General features: G+C 36.1%; 1 protein-coding gene across 1 annotated transcript in view; it reads left to right on the forward strand.

Moving 5' to 3' along the window:
- Positions 1-13,489, forward strand: part of PPP1R12A (protein phosphatase 1, regulatory subunit 12A) — a gene marked incomplete at its 5' end in the record, with an annotated part of 56,740 nt that overhangs the window by 14,195 nt on the left and 29,056 nt on the right. The window contains 6 exons of the mRNA XM_009703811.1: positions 2,426-2,553; positions 5,851-6,066; positions 6,868-6,962; positions 9,929-10,051; positions 11,888-12,049; positions 12,491-12,667. Coding sequence (XP_009702113.1) covers positions 2,426-2,553; positions 5,851-6,066; positions 6,868-6,962; positions 9,929-10,051; positions 11,888-12,049; positions 12,491-12,667 — 901 coding nt within the window. The remainder of the gene's footprint in view (positions 1-2,425; positions 2,554-5,850; positions 6,067-6,867; positions 6,963-9,928; positions 10,052-11,887; positions 12,050-12,490; positions 12,668-13,489) is intronic.

The following is a 13,489-nucleotide window of genomic DNA, read 5'->3' on the forward strand; positions in this document are numbered from 1 at the left end:
AGTTCTTATTTAAAACATTGCTTCTAATTTCTTCACCTGAAAAGATAAGACTAGGGAGGGATTTTAGCGCTAACCGATGTATCATAAATATTTAATGTAGGCAGAAATAAAAATAAGTTGTGAAACCAAACTCTCTAGTATGGTTTAATTATTTTTGTATTTTGAAATAAACCAGCATTTCAGTGTTTACTGGAAAAAATATCTGTCAAGCTTTGTAATTAGTATACCTACATTGCTTATTTATGGAGACTGAGCTTTGACAAACTCAAACCACATGTAATATATAACATGTAGTAATTTCTCAGTCACTGAGCTAACTGTAATGTCTCCTGAACTTTATGACTCTGGTAACTGTGTTCTCTTCGTTACCAGTAGATAGTTTGTGCCAGGAAAATTTGACTGTGACACAAGAATTAATTTATGTAAACTTTGGGTTTTTTAATATCAACAAGGCTTTATCATACTTTATTTGGCAAGCTAGACTTGAAGCTTTTCCCTGTAGAACTGCATCTCTAAATTCCAGGCTTGTACTTGCCCTTTTTTCCCATTATTCAGCCTAAGGTGGTTTTCTAGTGAAGAATGTTAAGGTTATAAGGAGCACTCTGTTTGTAAAATATTTTAACAACGTTCAGTATTCTGAGGCACTGGAACTTGTGATTTCTAATCTATTGCAATATTTGAAATGTTGTCCTAAAACTTACATTTGGTTTCATTGATTATGTGAGAATACAGTTTAAAAATAAATAAATTTTTGTCTGTAAGATCAAGAAAGGAAATACGAATATGAAGCTAGCATCTCCTAAAGGACAGGCAAACAAGCTGAAGAATAAAATTTTCAGCAGTTCAGGTGTTTTAACTTACTTTGAGGTGTTTTAATGTATTTTGGAAGTTAGTCAATATCAGCTCAGTCATGCATAGAACTATGTTCTTGCTGTCATTGAAATTATTTCAGAATACAGTTGTGACAAATCCATTTTTCTCCTTCCATGCTTTCACTCCTGATAAATTCTTCTGTGTATTTTAAAGCTGTATTACTCATTTGCAAATTTCCAGCAGATCTACCTGTGCATCATCTCAAATAGTACTGTCAGTCAGCATTGCCCTGTTGAACTTTTAATCACCATGACCTAGAAGTTTACCACCATTTATTTTCACTTGTGTTTAAAAAGAACTTTCCATTAAGTGCACAGTCAATCATGTAGGCTGATTTTTTTATATTTGTATTTGTTTACTGCATAAGTAATTATTCAGAACATCTTTTAGCTATGTCCATAACTCAAACAAGTGTGTAAAAGCAAAACCATTCATTATACCATTGCCAATCACAGGTTGGTACTTTGTTGAATTTGAATGTTAGATGTGCAAACACTGTATGAAACCATTGCATACTTTCTAAATTAATTGCTCCTTTGCTATATGGGTAGTGTAGACATAAAGAGATGTTTATAGTAGGGCCAAAACCCCATGTTGCTCCATACTGCACGGATAGGATGTAGCATCCCACTCCAAAGAATGTGCAATTTGAATAGGTGAAACAGAAGTGAGGTGTAAGATTATGAAGCTCAAGCAAAGGCAGTGACAACAGTTGTTGCATCACAACCATGACATTTTCTGTATGTTTGTGTAAGAGGAGTTAAGGTGCAGAAGCAAAGAACAGAGAAGGATATGTGGGCAGGAAGGACAAAGCAGAGGAAGGTACAGTTAGGCAGACAGTGAAACTTAGGTAGGAAAAACAAAGGACAAAGGAGGAATGAAGCAAATGGAAAGTCAGAGCTCTGGAAGGCAAGTCCCTGCCTCAGCTCATTCTAGTGGCTGGAATCCCTGGCTGGGTTCTCTGTGCAGTTAATTATTTCTTTGCACTCAACATACACAGTTATCTGAAAATAAATGTTTTACTTTGAATTAGCATCTTCCGTAGTTCAAATTAAGTATTACATGCCAGCATACTTCCTACTGTTAAATTTTTAAGGTCATTAGCCATCTACTAAAATGTAGGCTGTCTGGGGAGGCTGTGGAATGTCTGTTTCTAGAAGTTTTCAAGACCTGACTCATCAAAGCCCTGAGCAACCTGGTTTGTCCACAATATTGACCCTACTTTGAGCAGGAGGTTGAATTAGGTGACCTCCTGAAGTCACTTCCAACCTGAATGATTCTGTGGTTCTGTCTGTGCCTCTCTGAGTGTTTAACAACTTGCTGAATAACAACAACAACAAAAAAGTTACCTGCATGACTGTTATGAAAAAAAGATGGACCTAACTAAGATACAGATTGGAAGTGAGGGCAGAAAATACCAAGGAATAAATAATAAAATGCTGTTTGGAAAGCTGACTGTCAAATTTGTTGAAAAGAAATTCAGCTCTGTGTTGTAGAAGTGAAGAAATGGTGAATGAAAAATGAAAATTCAAATCTTGTAAATATTTTGCAGATAAGACCAAAACCTTGGCAGCTGTAACTAATAATGCAAATACCACAAGTACACAATCAGCATCGGTAGCTGTGACAGCACCTTCAGTAGCCGGTGGCCAAGGGGCACCTACATCACCTGTTAAGAAGGTAAAGTAAAATACCTTTCTTCTGATTTTAGGTTTCTGTTCTTCTGTGTAAGCATACATTTTTTGATTCTTGTATAAAAAGTGGATTGAGTTATCCAGTGAATTGATGAAAATATGCACAAATTCCTAAAATACTTTGTGTTTTTCTGCAGAAACTGTGTTCAATTTTTTAAAATTTTGAATTATTTTAATTCTAAATAGGGATCTAAAATACACAACTGTGAAATAGCTGAACATAAGATCCTTTTCAAAAAGCAAAAAATCTGTTGCACAGTGAGTGGAGTTCTTGTTTTTCTGAAGCTAAACTTCATCTTTTGAAAGTCTTTTCTGTGCCAGACTGCTCCAGAATTTTTAGAAACTACAGTTCTAGTATCTCTCTGTGGCTATATTTGTGATGCAGTTAAGGCAAAGGAGGCAGGCATGGCTAAGGTACTTTCAGGAGTCCTTAGAAGCATTCAGGTAGTGCTTAGGCACAGAAGTTGAAAATGATACCTGAAATAAGAAGTAGAAAGTGCTGTAAGTCCCAGCCCTGATTTCAGTATGGTTAAGGAGCTCATGGAAGAGCTGGAGAATTGGGACACATGATTTATTGAATGCACAGCTCAAAAACACATGTAGCAAAGCCATATTGTAGGTAAGAATGCGTAGTCAGAAGGTGGTATACAAGTCAAACTTTCAGAATATCAAAGCAAACTGGATAGTAAGCCAGTAAGGCTTCATTTGTCAATCACTGCAACTTTTCTATACATATCATAATCAAAGTGTAACCCTCTACTGAGGCTTCTGAAAAGTGTGTTCAGGAGAAATGGTAGCCGTGGTGTACTGAAGCCACAGTACAGAGAGAGGATGTACTGCTGGATGAATAGCATGTATTGTATTTAACTCCCACGAGCTTGTTGAAGTTATACTTTCATATTCACAACAGAACCTAATGATGATTCATCTGACAAAGTATACTTTAATATAACAAATGCAGGGAATATATTGCCTAACTGCATCAGATTATGGGATACTGTACAATAGGGTTGGGCCAACTTTCCCGATCCCAAGACCTGCTTTACAAAAATCATTGTGACTGATGTCCACAAGATTTATCTCAAAAAAACATGAGAGCAAAAGGGGAATTGTGGGCATGGCTTACCGACAGGAATGACTGCTGTTTCCCCTTGCTGAGCTTTGTGGCTGGGCAGACAGCTAGATTCCAGGGTGATCTTGTGACAATAATCTAAACAGTTGCTGCTGGCTCAGTAGGGAATTACGGTTCTCTGTCATGGGAGCTGCATTGGCATTGCCCAGGAGCTGTACAGAACTCAAGAGCCACAGGTTCTGCACACACACCACAGCAAATGCGTGAGAGAGGGCAGACATTGTGAGTAATTGCTGGTTTGCTATCTGTGCCCAACTGGAATGAATTCAAATAATATAGTGTGAATTTACTGCAAGAAAATAGGCATACTTTATGTAGTTTATCTTTTGAAATCACTTCAGTAATACAAGCATTTGTGACAGTTGGGCAGTTTAACCGATGTGCTCTCCACCCAGTTTTTTTACTGCACTTAATTATCTTTGCATGCTGGAGATCCTAAGATATCTAACACTTCAGACACTTCATTTTTCTTGTAATTGTCTGAACTTCATCTTGAAGTCAAAAGTTTCCTAGCTTATTGCTTCCAATCAATTTATTTCATATTATGCAAAAGCCTTCTAAGCTATATGACCTTCAGCAATAGGACGTTACCAAATTGTTGCTAATTGGGGTGTGGCTTGATATTCCAGAGTTCAGTGATCAAATAGATACATTTTTTTGGTATGTGATTAAATTACTATATATGGGGGGGGGAAACTTTTTTAATAATAAGAAGAAATAAGTATGATTTTTAAGCTGAATGATAACCTTTTATAAGTCATTAATACACGGTCATTTAGTTTCTTCTAATTTTATTATGCAGTGATTAATGGCATATCTTTTAGTCTTAAAGGTAAAAGGTGCAGGTTAAAAGTAAACTGTAGTTATCTTTCTAGCACTGTATGTGAAAAATTCAGGGCCTTCTGTAGCTACAAAATAAATGCACATTTATATCAAGACTGATCATCTTGTAACATAGCAAGTACACATGATCTAGAAGAACAGTTGCAGCTCATATCAATGAACAGAAAGGCTTTAAACTGGTTTTGCTAATGAAGGTAGAACAGCACTGTATGTGTGATCTTGCACCTACTCTTGCACCTGCCTTTTCAGGTTTGTACCATCTGTGGTACTGCAGCTACTCTTCTGCTTTTGCACCGTAGATGGCCAAACCGTGTGTGGCTTAGAATTGGTGCAGATGCAGTGTACTAAGCTTGAATTTGGGTTTTCTTCAGTCTATATGGCATTTAGTACTGCTGCTTTCCATCTGAGAGTACTGAACTAAGGCAGGTTTGGGGGTGAAGGTATGGGTTTGATAGCTAAGCTAACATGGGATGTGATTAAGGGGTACAAATGAAATATGATAAAAGGTAAGAGGTATGTTAGTGTGAACCTCCCAGTAATCTCAACCATGTGAGGATTTGGGCCGTGGACCTCATTAGGTCAACAGGCTTTCCTGTCCTCTTCTATTCAAACTGTGGTTCTGTCTCTGAATTAGCTGAACATGCTGTGTTGTGTTTAATAATCTGTTACTAAGGTTTTAAATCTCTTACTGCTTTTTGGTATTTTGTGCTGTAATGAAGAGCTACATAACATAAATGTAGGAACAAACTATGTTGTTTTAAAACAACCTTTTGTTTCTATTTTCCATTCTTTCAATCTTCATCTTTGTCTTGTCTTAATTGGCTTTAGTATGATTTCATTCCTCCTATCATGCCTGTCGTGGAGTCAGTAGATCCTGCATCATGGAGGCAGGGCTTGCGCAAAACTGGCATTGTTCTTGTGCCCAATAAGGGTGAAAAATCTATGGTGAGGTTCTGGTGTGCACAGGTTTGTGTACAGGTTGCAAAATAACATATTTAATCAAAATGTTCATCCTGGATTTGCATGTTTCTAAGTTTGCATCTCATGACCACAGTGTGTATTACAAAGTGTGGGTTTTTCTAAGATAACTTTTAGAGGAGTAGTATACATTGACCAATCTTACATTTCTTATCTCATTGACTAATTTATGAGAACAGTTTGTAGGTTGTCTCTCACCACAACTCCCCTACGAATCCAACAGTTCTATGATTATTAAAAACAATTGTGTTCTCAAATCTCTACAAGGAGCATGAGTTACCGCAGGTAATGTAAATTAATAACGTAAATTCATTTACATGTGTTTTATAGTTTCCAACATCTACAACCAAGGTTTCTCCCAAAGAAGAGGAGAGGAAAGATGAATCTCCTGCTTCATGGAGGTTAGGTCTTAGAAAAACTGGTAGTTATGGTGCACTTGCAGAGATTACTGCTTCCAAAGAAGCTCAGAAAGAAAAGGACTCTGCAGGTGTTATACGTTCTGCATCAAGTCCCAGACTTTCCTCTTCATTGGACAACAAAGAAAAGGTAATCGTTTTCAGTGTGAAACCACATTTTGAGGAACTGATCTACATTACTTAGTATAGATGTTTATGATATATTGTAGAAGTAAGACTGTACTACACATCTGTTCTTTACCAGAATTCCAAAAAGTTAAATTATGCAGCTTCTGCGTAGTCTCTTTAAAAGTGAAGTATGCACCTTCATTGTCTGATGACCTGGTATACAGGTCTGGGGCTTTTCCCTTTTTTGGGGTTGCAATGCTAGTTGTAGTTCTTACAGTTAAGGGAGATAGATCAGAGGTTTAATAGTTTTGGCATCACTTGGAGAGTGATGTTTAAAGAATGTTATAAAAAATGAGTCTCTTTTTGTATTCCAGAGTCATTTTTTATTTGCAAAAATTTGGTTCTGTAGTTAAACATGAATACACTGAACCAAGTGAAGGACTAATTTGGAACAGGTAGCTGAACAGCATAGAGCTTGTGGTTCTGTTTCAAGTACAAATGTTTAAATGTTTTCAGGATTAAGAATAATACTGTACCATACTATGTAAAAATACTATAACAGTTGCTTTCAGTAATCAGTGTTGGAATTGTACTGCAGCAAAGCAGAAAAAAGAGAAATCAAGTCATTTACATTGCTAGAATGAAAACATAAACAGTTTCCTTTTCCTGTTGTAGTCCTTACGATATTTAACTAAAGCTTAAAACTCATTTGTATAATCAGGTCACAATAAATACAACTGAAGTTGTCATAATGATGATTTTCCAGTGAATAGCAGTATGATCAATAATAGTAACACTGAATAAAAAAATGCATGTCTTGCAGGAGAAAGACGGAAAAGGAACTCGACTTGCATATGTTGCACCTACAATACCAAGACGACTGGCCAGTACCTCTGACATTGATGAAAAAGAAAACAGGTGCCTCTGAAGTTATAATTTCTGTTAAATATAAAATTACTTGAAAATACTAATTTATAGCATTATCCTGCTGTATAGATTATGCTAATCCATCGGCTAATCCAATTCCTGAAGGTTTTTGATCTTGTAAATTATAATGACCCTTTTTAAAATCCAAATTATTATATGACAAGAACAGAACTGGGCAATGAGTGTTGTCCTCTTGGGGGAGAAAATAAAATCCAAAATATTAAGTCATAAACTTTAAGCTACTGAAGCATGCTAAAAGCATTTTACGACTTTGTCTTGAGCCATAGAGTGCCTCTACTGGGCTCCATTGTTACTTTTGATAATAATAAAATGCTGTGTTTTCTTAACAGCCTTTGCTTAAAACCATATCATGCAGCATCAATGATTTACAAAAAATCATAGTTGTTACAAAAGCAATTCTTCTCTTTTTCTTGTTTACATGTTGACCTTTCACATTCTTTTGGAGATTTTTACTTTCTTTGCTGATGTGTCTTGTGTAGCTTTCAGTGTAAGAGAAACAAAAAGTGAAGGTGCATAGGCTTGTTACCTGTTAGGATTTGGGGTACTTTCATGGCATATTTACATTGTCAGAAATTTCCCATTTTTCACTTCTCTTCTTTATTGAGGTTCTACTTGGACATTTTCTTGAGTTAATACAGAATGCATACTACAAAACTTAGAAGTCTCCCTAATGTTGTGTTTCTGTTGGATCGTATGTAGATAGCTGAATGTTGAATGACCTGAACTGAAAATCCTCTCATTGCTCAAAATGTGCTATTATAATCATTGTCTGTAAGACTGATAAATCTCCTTATGTCTGAAGAGGAAGCCTCTTTGTTGCTGCTCTTGGAAATGGTTCGTTTCAGCACAAACACAAATACTGGCTTTTCTTATGCTTGCAGAATATTGCTGCCTAAGTTTAGTCTCTGGGTGACAAATTCTGTTTCGAAACAGGGATGTTCCAGCTCTCGTGCTCCCCTAAAGTTCAGCTTAGTTTGTTAACATCTCTCATGTTACTTGGCCAGATTTTTTAATCTGTATTTCTATAACAGGGCAGTTTGGAGTTTCTGTTTGTGCTTATCATTCTCTGGAGTGCTCTGTTCTTTGAGACTGAGTTTGTCAGTTCTGATTTGTTTATAATAAAAGAGGTTATTATTATTTCAATTTTTATTCTTTTGAGATGTTCTCAAAAACTCTTGTTCTCCAAAAGTGTCTTAACTAGATGATACCTTAAGATTGGGGTAAATATTTCATTGCAGTTTTATTTCTTAGAAGCTGTTACTGCTTGTAACAAATTAAATTTTGCCTCAGTGTTGAGGTTTATTTGTGTCCTTGATGTGCCAGTCTTAACCATCGTGGCTTATTCACAGACACAGTTCAAAAAGTGGCTATCAGCAATAGCGTATTTTTCTTCATATGCATTGAGTGAACTGGGGCCATCAGTCTTGTTAGTCCTGTGCTGACCAAACGATAGACCTGAGAACTTTCTGTATTCCTTGGTGTACCAGAGATGAAGTCTGCTTTTAGGCCAGCCTATTTAGGCACCAATACTTTGCCTAGTGTGTGATGTGGCAGACAACCCACCTTACTTAAAGCCATAAGAGATTTTTGACATTTCGTCTGACCTTCTTTAGTTGTAGAATTTAACCATCTGCCCTACAGGTACCTTAATAAATTATTAAGATTTTTGCCTTTGTCCCAGATCTTTGTCTTTGTTGCTTAGCTTAATACTGGGTTCTTGTTCTGCCTGTCTGAGCACGTGCTTGTCTGGCTTATCGATGATGTAGTGTAATGCAGCTAACATCCTACTGTAAGTAATGGAAAGGACTTCGAGATGAATCCCAGCTGGGCTTTTAGATTAACAAATCTCAGACATCCAGCCTCAGTTGAGCAGCCAATGCTACAGCAAAAGTGCTGAAGCCTGTGTTGTCTTGGCAAAGTGAAACCTTCAGTAATTATGAAAAATTTGTCATGCAGCAGGACCTTTCTGTGGTAGATGGTATCTCAGAATTTGTGTTTCTCTTTAGTGGTAAGAAATAATGCTGCATTGGCCCGTGTTTGATCGTTTTCTAAAGTTGTTTCTGACCACAGAAGTGATAGCATAGATTTTTGTGCAACAAGAGGTACATCCTGAAGGCCAAAGGTATCTGAACATAAAATACATCTTTACAAAATTCTGTTTTATTTTTCCTCGCACACCTGGATGTCTTTTATGTATGGGTTTATGGAAGACTTGTTTTTTTCTTCCTTCTATCTGAACATTACTTCAGATCTTGAGCTGACATTTTTATTAGAAATTCAGTTCTTTGCATCTCAGCATCAGTTTTCAGAATAGTTTTTCTAAGTAGATTTGTGCAGGGTTATTTCTTGCTACTATAAACTGCAACAACCGGCTGGAAATTCTTTATGACCAAAGTAATGTCAGTTAGTGATACATGGCAGGCCACTCAGGAATGGCTACTTGCAGACCTGTTTACACTAGTCTGCAGTGTCATGAGTTCTGAAGGCTAGTCAGCTTTTGAACTTCTTCCTATAATATCCAAGAATGAAAAATTCCATGAAATCAATTTCTAAAATGCCCAAGTAGTTTAGCCTTTATTTCACTGGATAATCTCAGGAGCAAACAGAAAAGCCTCTTGTTCCTTTCTTGGGAAAACGAAAGCCAGCAATGGTCACAGATAAAAGCTGATGATTGATTTTATGTTGATTAAATCCTCTTTAGCAGTGGTTCTTTTGATGCTACTTTTCTATTATATTTCTAACAGTGTTAGTATGAATGCAGTATTTTTCCACAGAAACTTGGAAATGATTGTACATAAAGGTCACTTTATTCCTGTTCTGATTATGTTTAGGTGTGCTCCCCAGGGTTTTAATCTTTAATTTGAAACTCCTTTTCAGCTCACATCAAGAACAACCATCTTTAATACAAGTTTGCTAAACTAACATCTTTTTTACAGGGACTTGTCTGCTAGCTCAATACGTGGTGGCAGTTCCTACACCAGGAGAAAATGGGAGGAAGATGTCAAGAAAAACAGTTTGAATGAAGGTCCTACATCATTAAACACAAGTTATCAAAGAAGGTGTGGGATTTTCTCTTACCTGTTTTTTAATCAAAATAAACTTGCAAATTAAAAGAAAAACTTCAAGTACTGAATCACTTTGTAAGGACAGTTTAAAATTGAATGGTAACATGTTGAAATGTTCATGATAATTGCCAAGTATGTACTTGTGCTGATGCAATGCTCGTTCTGATTTTAAAGCTACGCCATTTTTACTATCTTAGAGTGCTGCAGCAACTGCTATATAATTAAAATCATATGCTTCCTTTTTCCTATTGTTTATTTCAGTTTGAGATTCGTTTGACTCTCCAGATTAGTTCAGTAGCCAAAGACAACTATTTTAAACGTTGGAATAGAAATAATTCTGGTATCTGAAAAGAAAAGGGAAAAAATATTGTCTGTTGAATTTTGGGGTTTACATGACGGTATCAGAGGTCTTGGGCTGCTCTCTGTAATGGTAGATTATAGCCATACCTGTGTTCAGTATCAGCATCATAGAATGCATACCTAAAACTAACTTGAATGCGAAGTAAATTATGATTAATATGAAAATAATTTTCAGGTGTGCGTGGTTCCTATCTTGCAGGATTTTCTCAGAAGGAATCATATCCTGCGTGATTAACTTTACTCCATTGGGTAGTTTCAATGTAGCTATTTGAGTAAAGTTCTTCATTGGAATCACTGGAGCAAGAAATACCTAAAATGAATAGATCAAAAGCAAAAATTCTAGTAACTAAGCACATATTGATATGTGCTGCTGATATACGTGGTGATGGGTAATTAACCATTTTGTAGTCTTGGCATTAATGTTGTCAGTGGCATGTAGTCAGACTGTTTCATACAGGATAATACACCTTACATCTTTGTTAACCTCCTGCCCTGAAAACTCAATTTTCTGAACTTCAGGTTTAGGAAAGATGTTGCACAGATTTCGTGTTCTGAATGGAAAATAATCAACAGTTGATATATGAGAACAATCTTTGCATGTTAGCTTTTATCAATATTTATGTTCCAGTCTTCAAACGAAATGTACTCATCACTTTTAAATTGCATGTGATGCTTTAATGTTGTATTTCCTTAGCTGTTCTTGTACAGTTATTTTTTCTTTGTCATTACAGAATTGATAGTAATAGAAAAAAAATGAGCAATTGCAGAGTGACAAAGCAGCATCTTTCCTTAAATCTTTTGCAGTTAGTAACATGATACTCTATCTGTCCTAACTGTGGATTCTGAGGTTTAGTTATGGGCAGACATCCTGACTTGGTAATGCAACAGTTGTTCAGCCAGGAGCAATGGATAAAAATGTGGAAACTGCTGAATCTTCTTTACAACTTGAAAAGCAAGAGAAAAGTCTGAGTGGGAGATTAATCTTTCTGGGAGTGATTAAAAAAAAAAAAAAAGCAATACACTTAATTGGTTGAAAATTATAAGAGGAGTGTTGTTGATGACATTTTCTTCCCTGACAAGCTGTGGAGTAAAATTCTACATCTGAGGTATTCAGTGTGGGTGAAACGGCAGTTTAAAAATGGGACATTGGTGGCCCTATATGAATACTTCAGTAGATGCAATCAAGACAGTCATGCATAAACCAGTGAGATTCCATTCTTTATCTCCTCTTCTTGTGGAGAAATGATCAGGACTAAGGGACACTTCTGCTGCCCTCTGAAGTCATAAATTAAAACTTCTAGTCAAGGAAATAGTGAAGAAAATGCTTCTTTGGCTCCAGAAGTTTCCGAGACTCAGCTGAGACACAGAATGCACAGGCAGGAATTTAATGGATCATTCACAGCTTTAGGATAATGTAATAAGCAAAGATAAATAATACAAATGCGTCCATTGTACATGTCTCTCCTTCAGTGGCTCCTTTGGTAGAAGACAAGATGATTTGATTAGTTCTAATGTTCCAAGTACTGCATCAACAGTTACCTCTTCTGCTGGTCTTCAGAAAACACTGCCTGCCAGCGCAAACACTACTACAAAGAGTACAACGGGTTCTACTTCAGCAGGTGTACAAAGCAGGTAATGGCACCAGCACACTTTTTTTTTTTTCTCGATCAGGTCTATTGTGTGCTTATGTATGTGCATGTGTTCTTGTTTAGTAGATCCTGGGGCTCTGGATTTTTTCATTTGCCTGTTAAATTTGTTTTGATTTTGTACAATTTGGCTCAAAAATTGTGAATGGCTTTCTACTGTAAAGTGACAGCCATGTTGGTATAAAAGAATAAATCCAATGTTAGAAGGGTGTGAAGAATGAAAGTTCAATTATTGTGAACTGTTCAATTTTTAATTTATTCAATTTAATAGCTCAAGTTGAGCTTTCATAGTAGAGACATTTCTCAATTTGCTTTTAAAAAAAATCCATCCCTCAATTTACATGTTACTAGTTGTTTAGTAAAGTGCTTTCATTGTTTAGCTGTTTCCTTTTCTCTTTTTTTTGTGTTGCTGCTTGTTACGCTGTAGTACCTCAAATCGTTTGTGGGCTGAGGATAGTACTGAGAAAGAAAAGGACAATGTTCCTACGGCAGTGACCGTTCCTGTTGCACCATCTGTTGTAAATGCTACAGCCACTACCACAACCATGACTACAGCTACTTCTGGCACTGTGTCCTCAACATCAGAGGTCAGGGAGAGACGGAGGTGTGTAAAGGTCCTAAGAGTAATGTTGCTGTTATACGGAAGTTATATTTTTTATTTCTTTAAAGGAATGTGTTGGTTACCACAAATTTGGGTAGTACAGTACGTGAAGCAGTGTTGTTTAGTTGTTGTATATTGAAACAACTAGCAACATGACTCATTTTATGCAAGAGCTTAGTACTGGTAGAGGCCATTCATGACATTTAAACTTCGATATTGTATATTTTTGGCTGGCTTTGGGTTCTCATTTGATATGTAGTATTTTCATATTTGTATTTCTGTTAATAGATTAAATAAGTCCTCTTAAAAATACCAATAATGGAACTATGCAAAAACACTGAATTAAAAATAAGAAAATCAATAATTAATTACTTACTACAAATATATTGCTGTTGATTGAGCTACTGTGCCACTGGCAGTATGCTATTAAGTTACAACAGCATTTTTTCGGTCATTTTGTATGCCTGACACTACTGAGAAAAAGAGTATTGAACCCAACACATTCTGTTTATTTCATTGCATCATTTAGGGTCTCTTCTACTTGAAACATAATATACAGTGGTAAATGCAATGGTTTGGGAGCTATTCAGTATGAAGAATAAGTAAGAAGCTGATGTAAATATTTTTTTAAGAATATAGTGTTTTTTCTGTTACAGTTACATGAAGGATAAGTTAAGATTGGTGCATATTTATGTTTCCGTAAAGAGTTGTTACCTGCTATTTATGGAAGCAAAAATAAGATTTCACAAGGTTGTTAATTCTTGTTAGCTTTCCCTGGGTTCTTCTTCTGGATATTTATAAATGTTTATCCTTTAACCCTCCTGC

The sequence above is a fragment of the Cariama cristata genome, unplaced genomic scaffold, assembly GCF_000690535.1.
Source record: "Cariama cristata isolate BGI_N322 unplaced genomic scaffold, ASM69053v1 scaffold10110, whole genome shotgun sequence".
Lineage (NCBI taxonomy): Eukaryota > Metazoa > Chordata > Aves > Cariamiformes > Cariamidae > Cariama > Cariama cristata.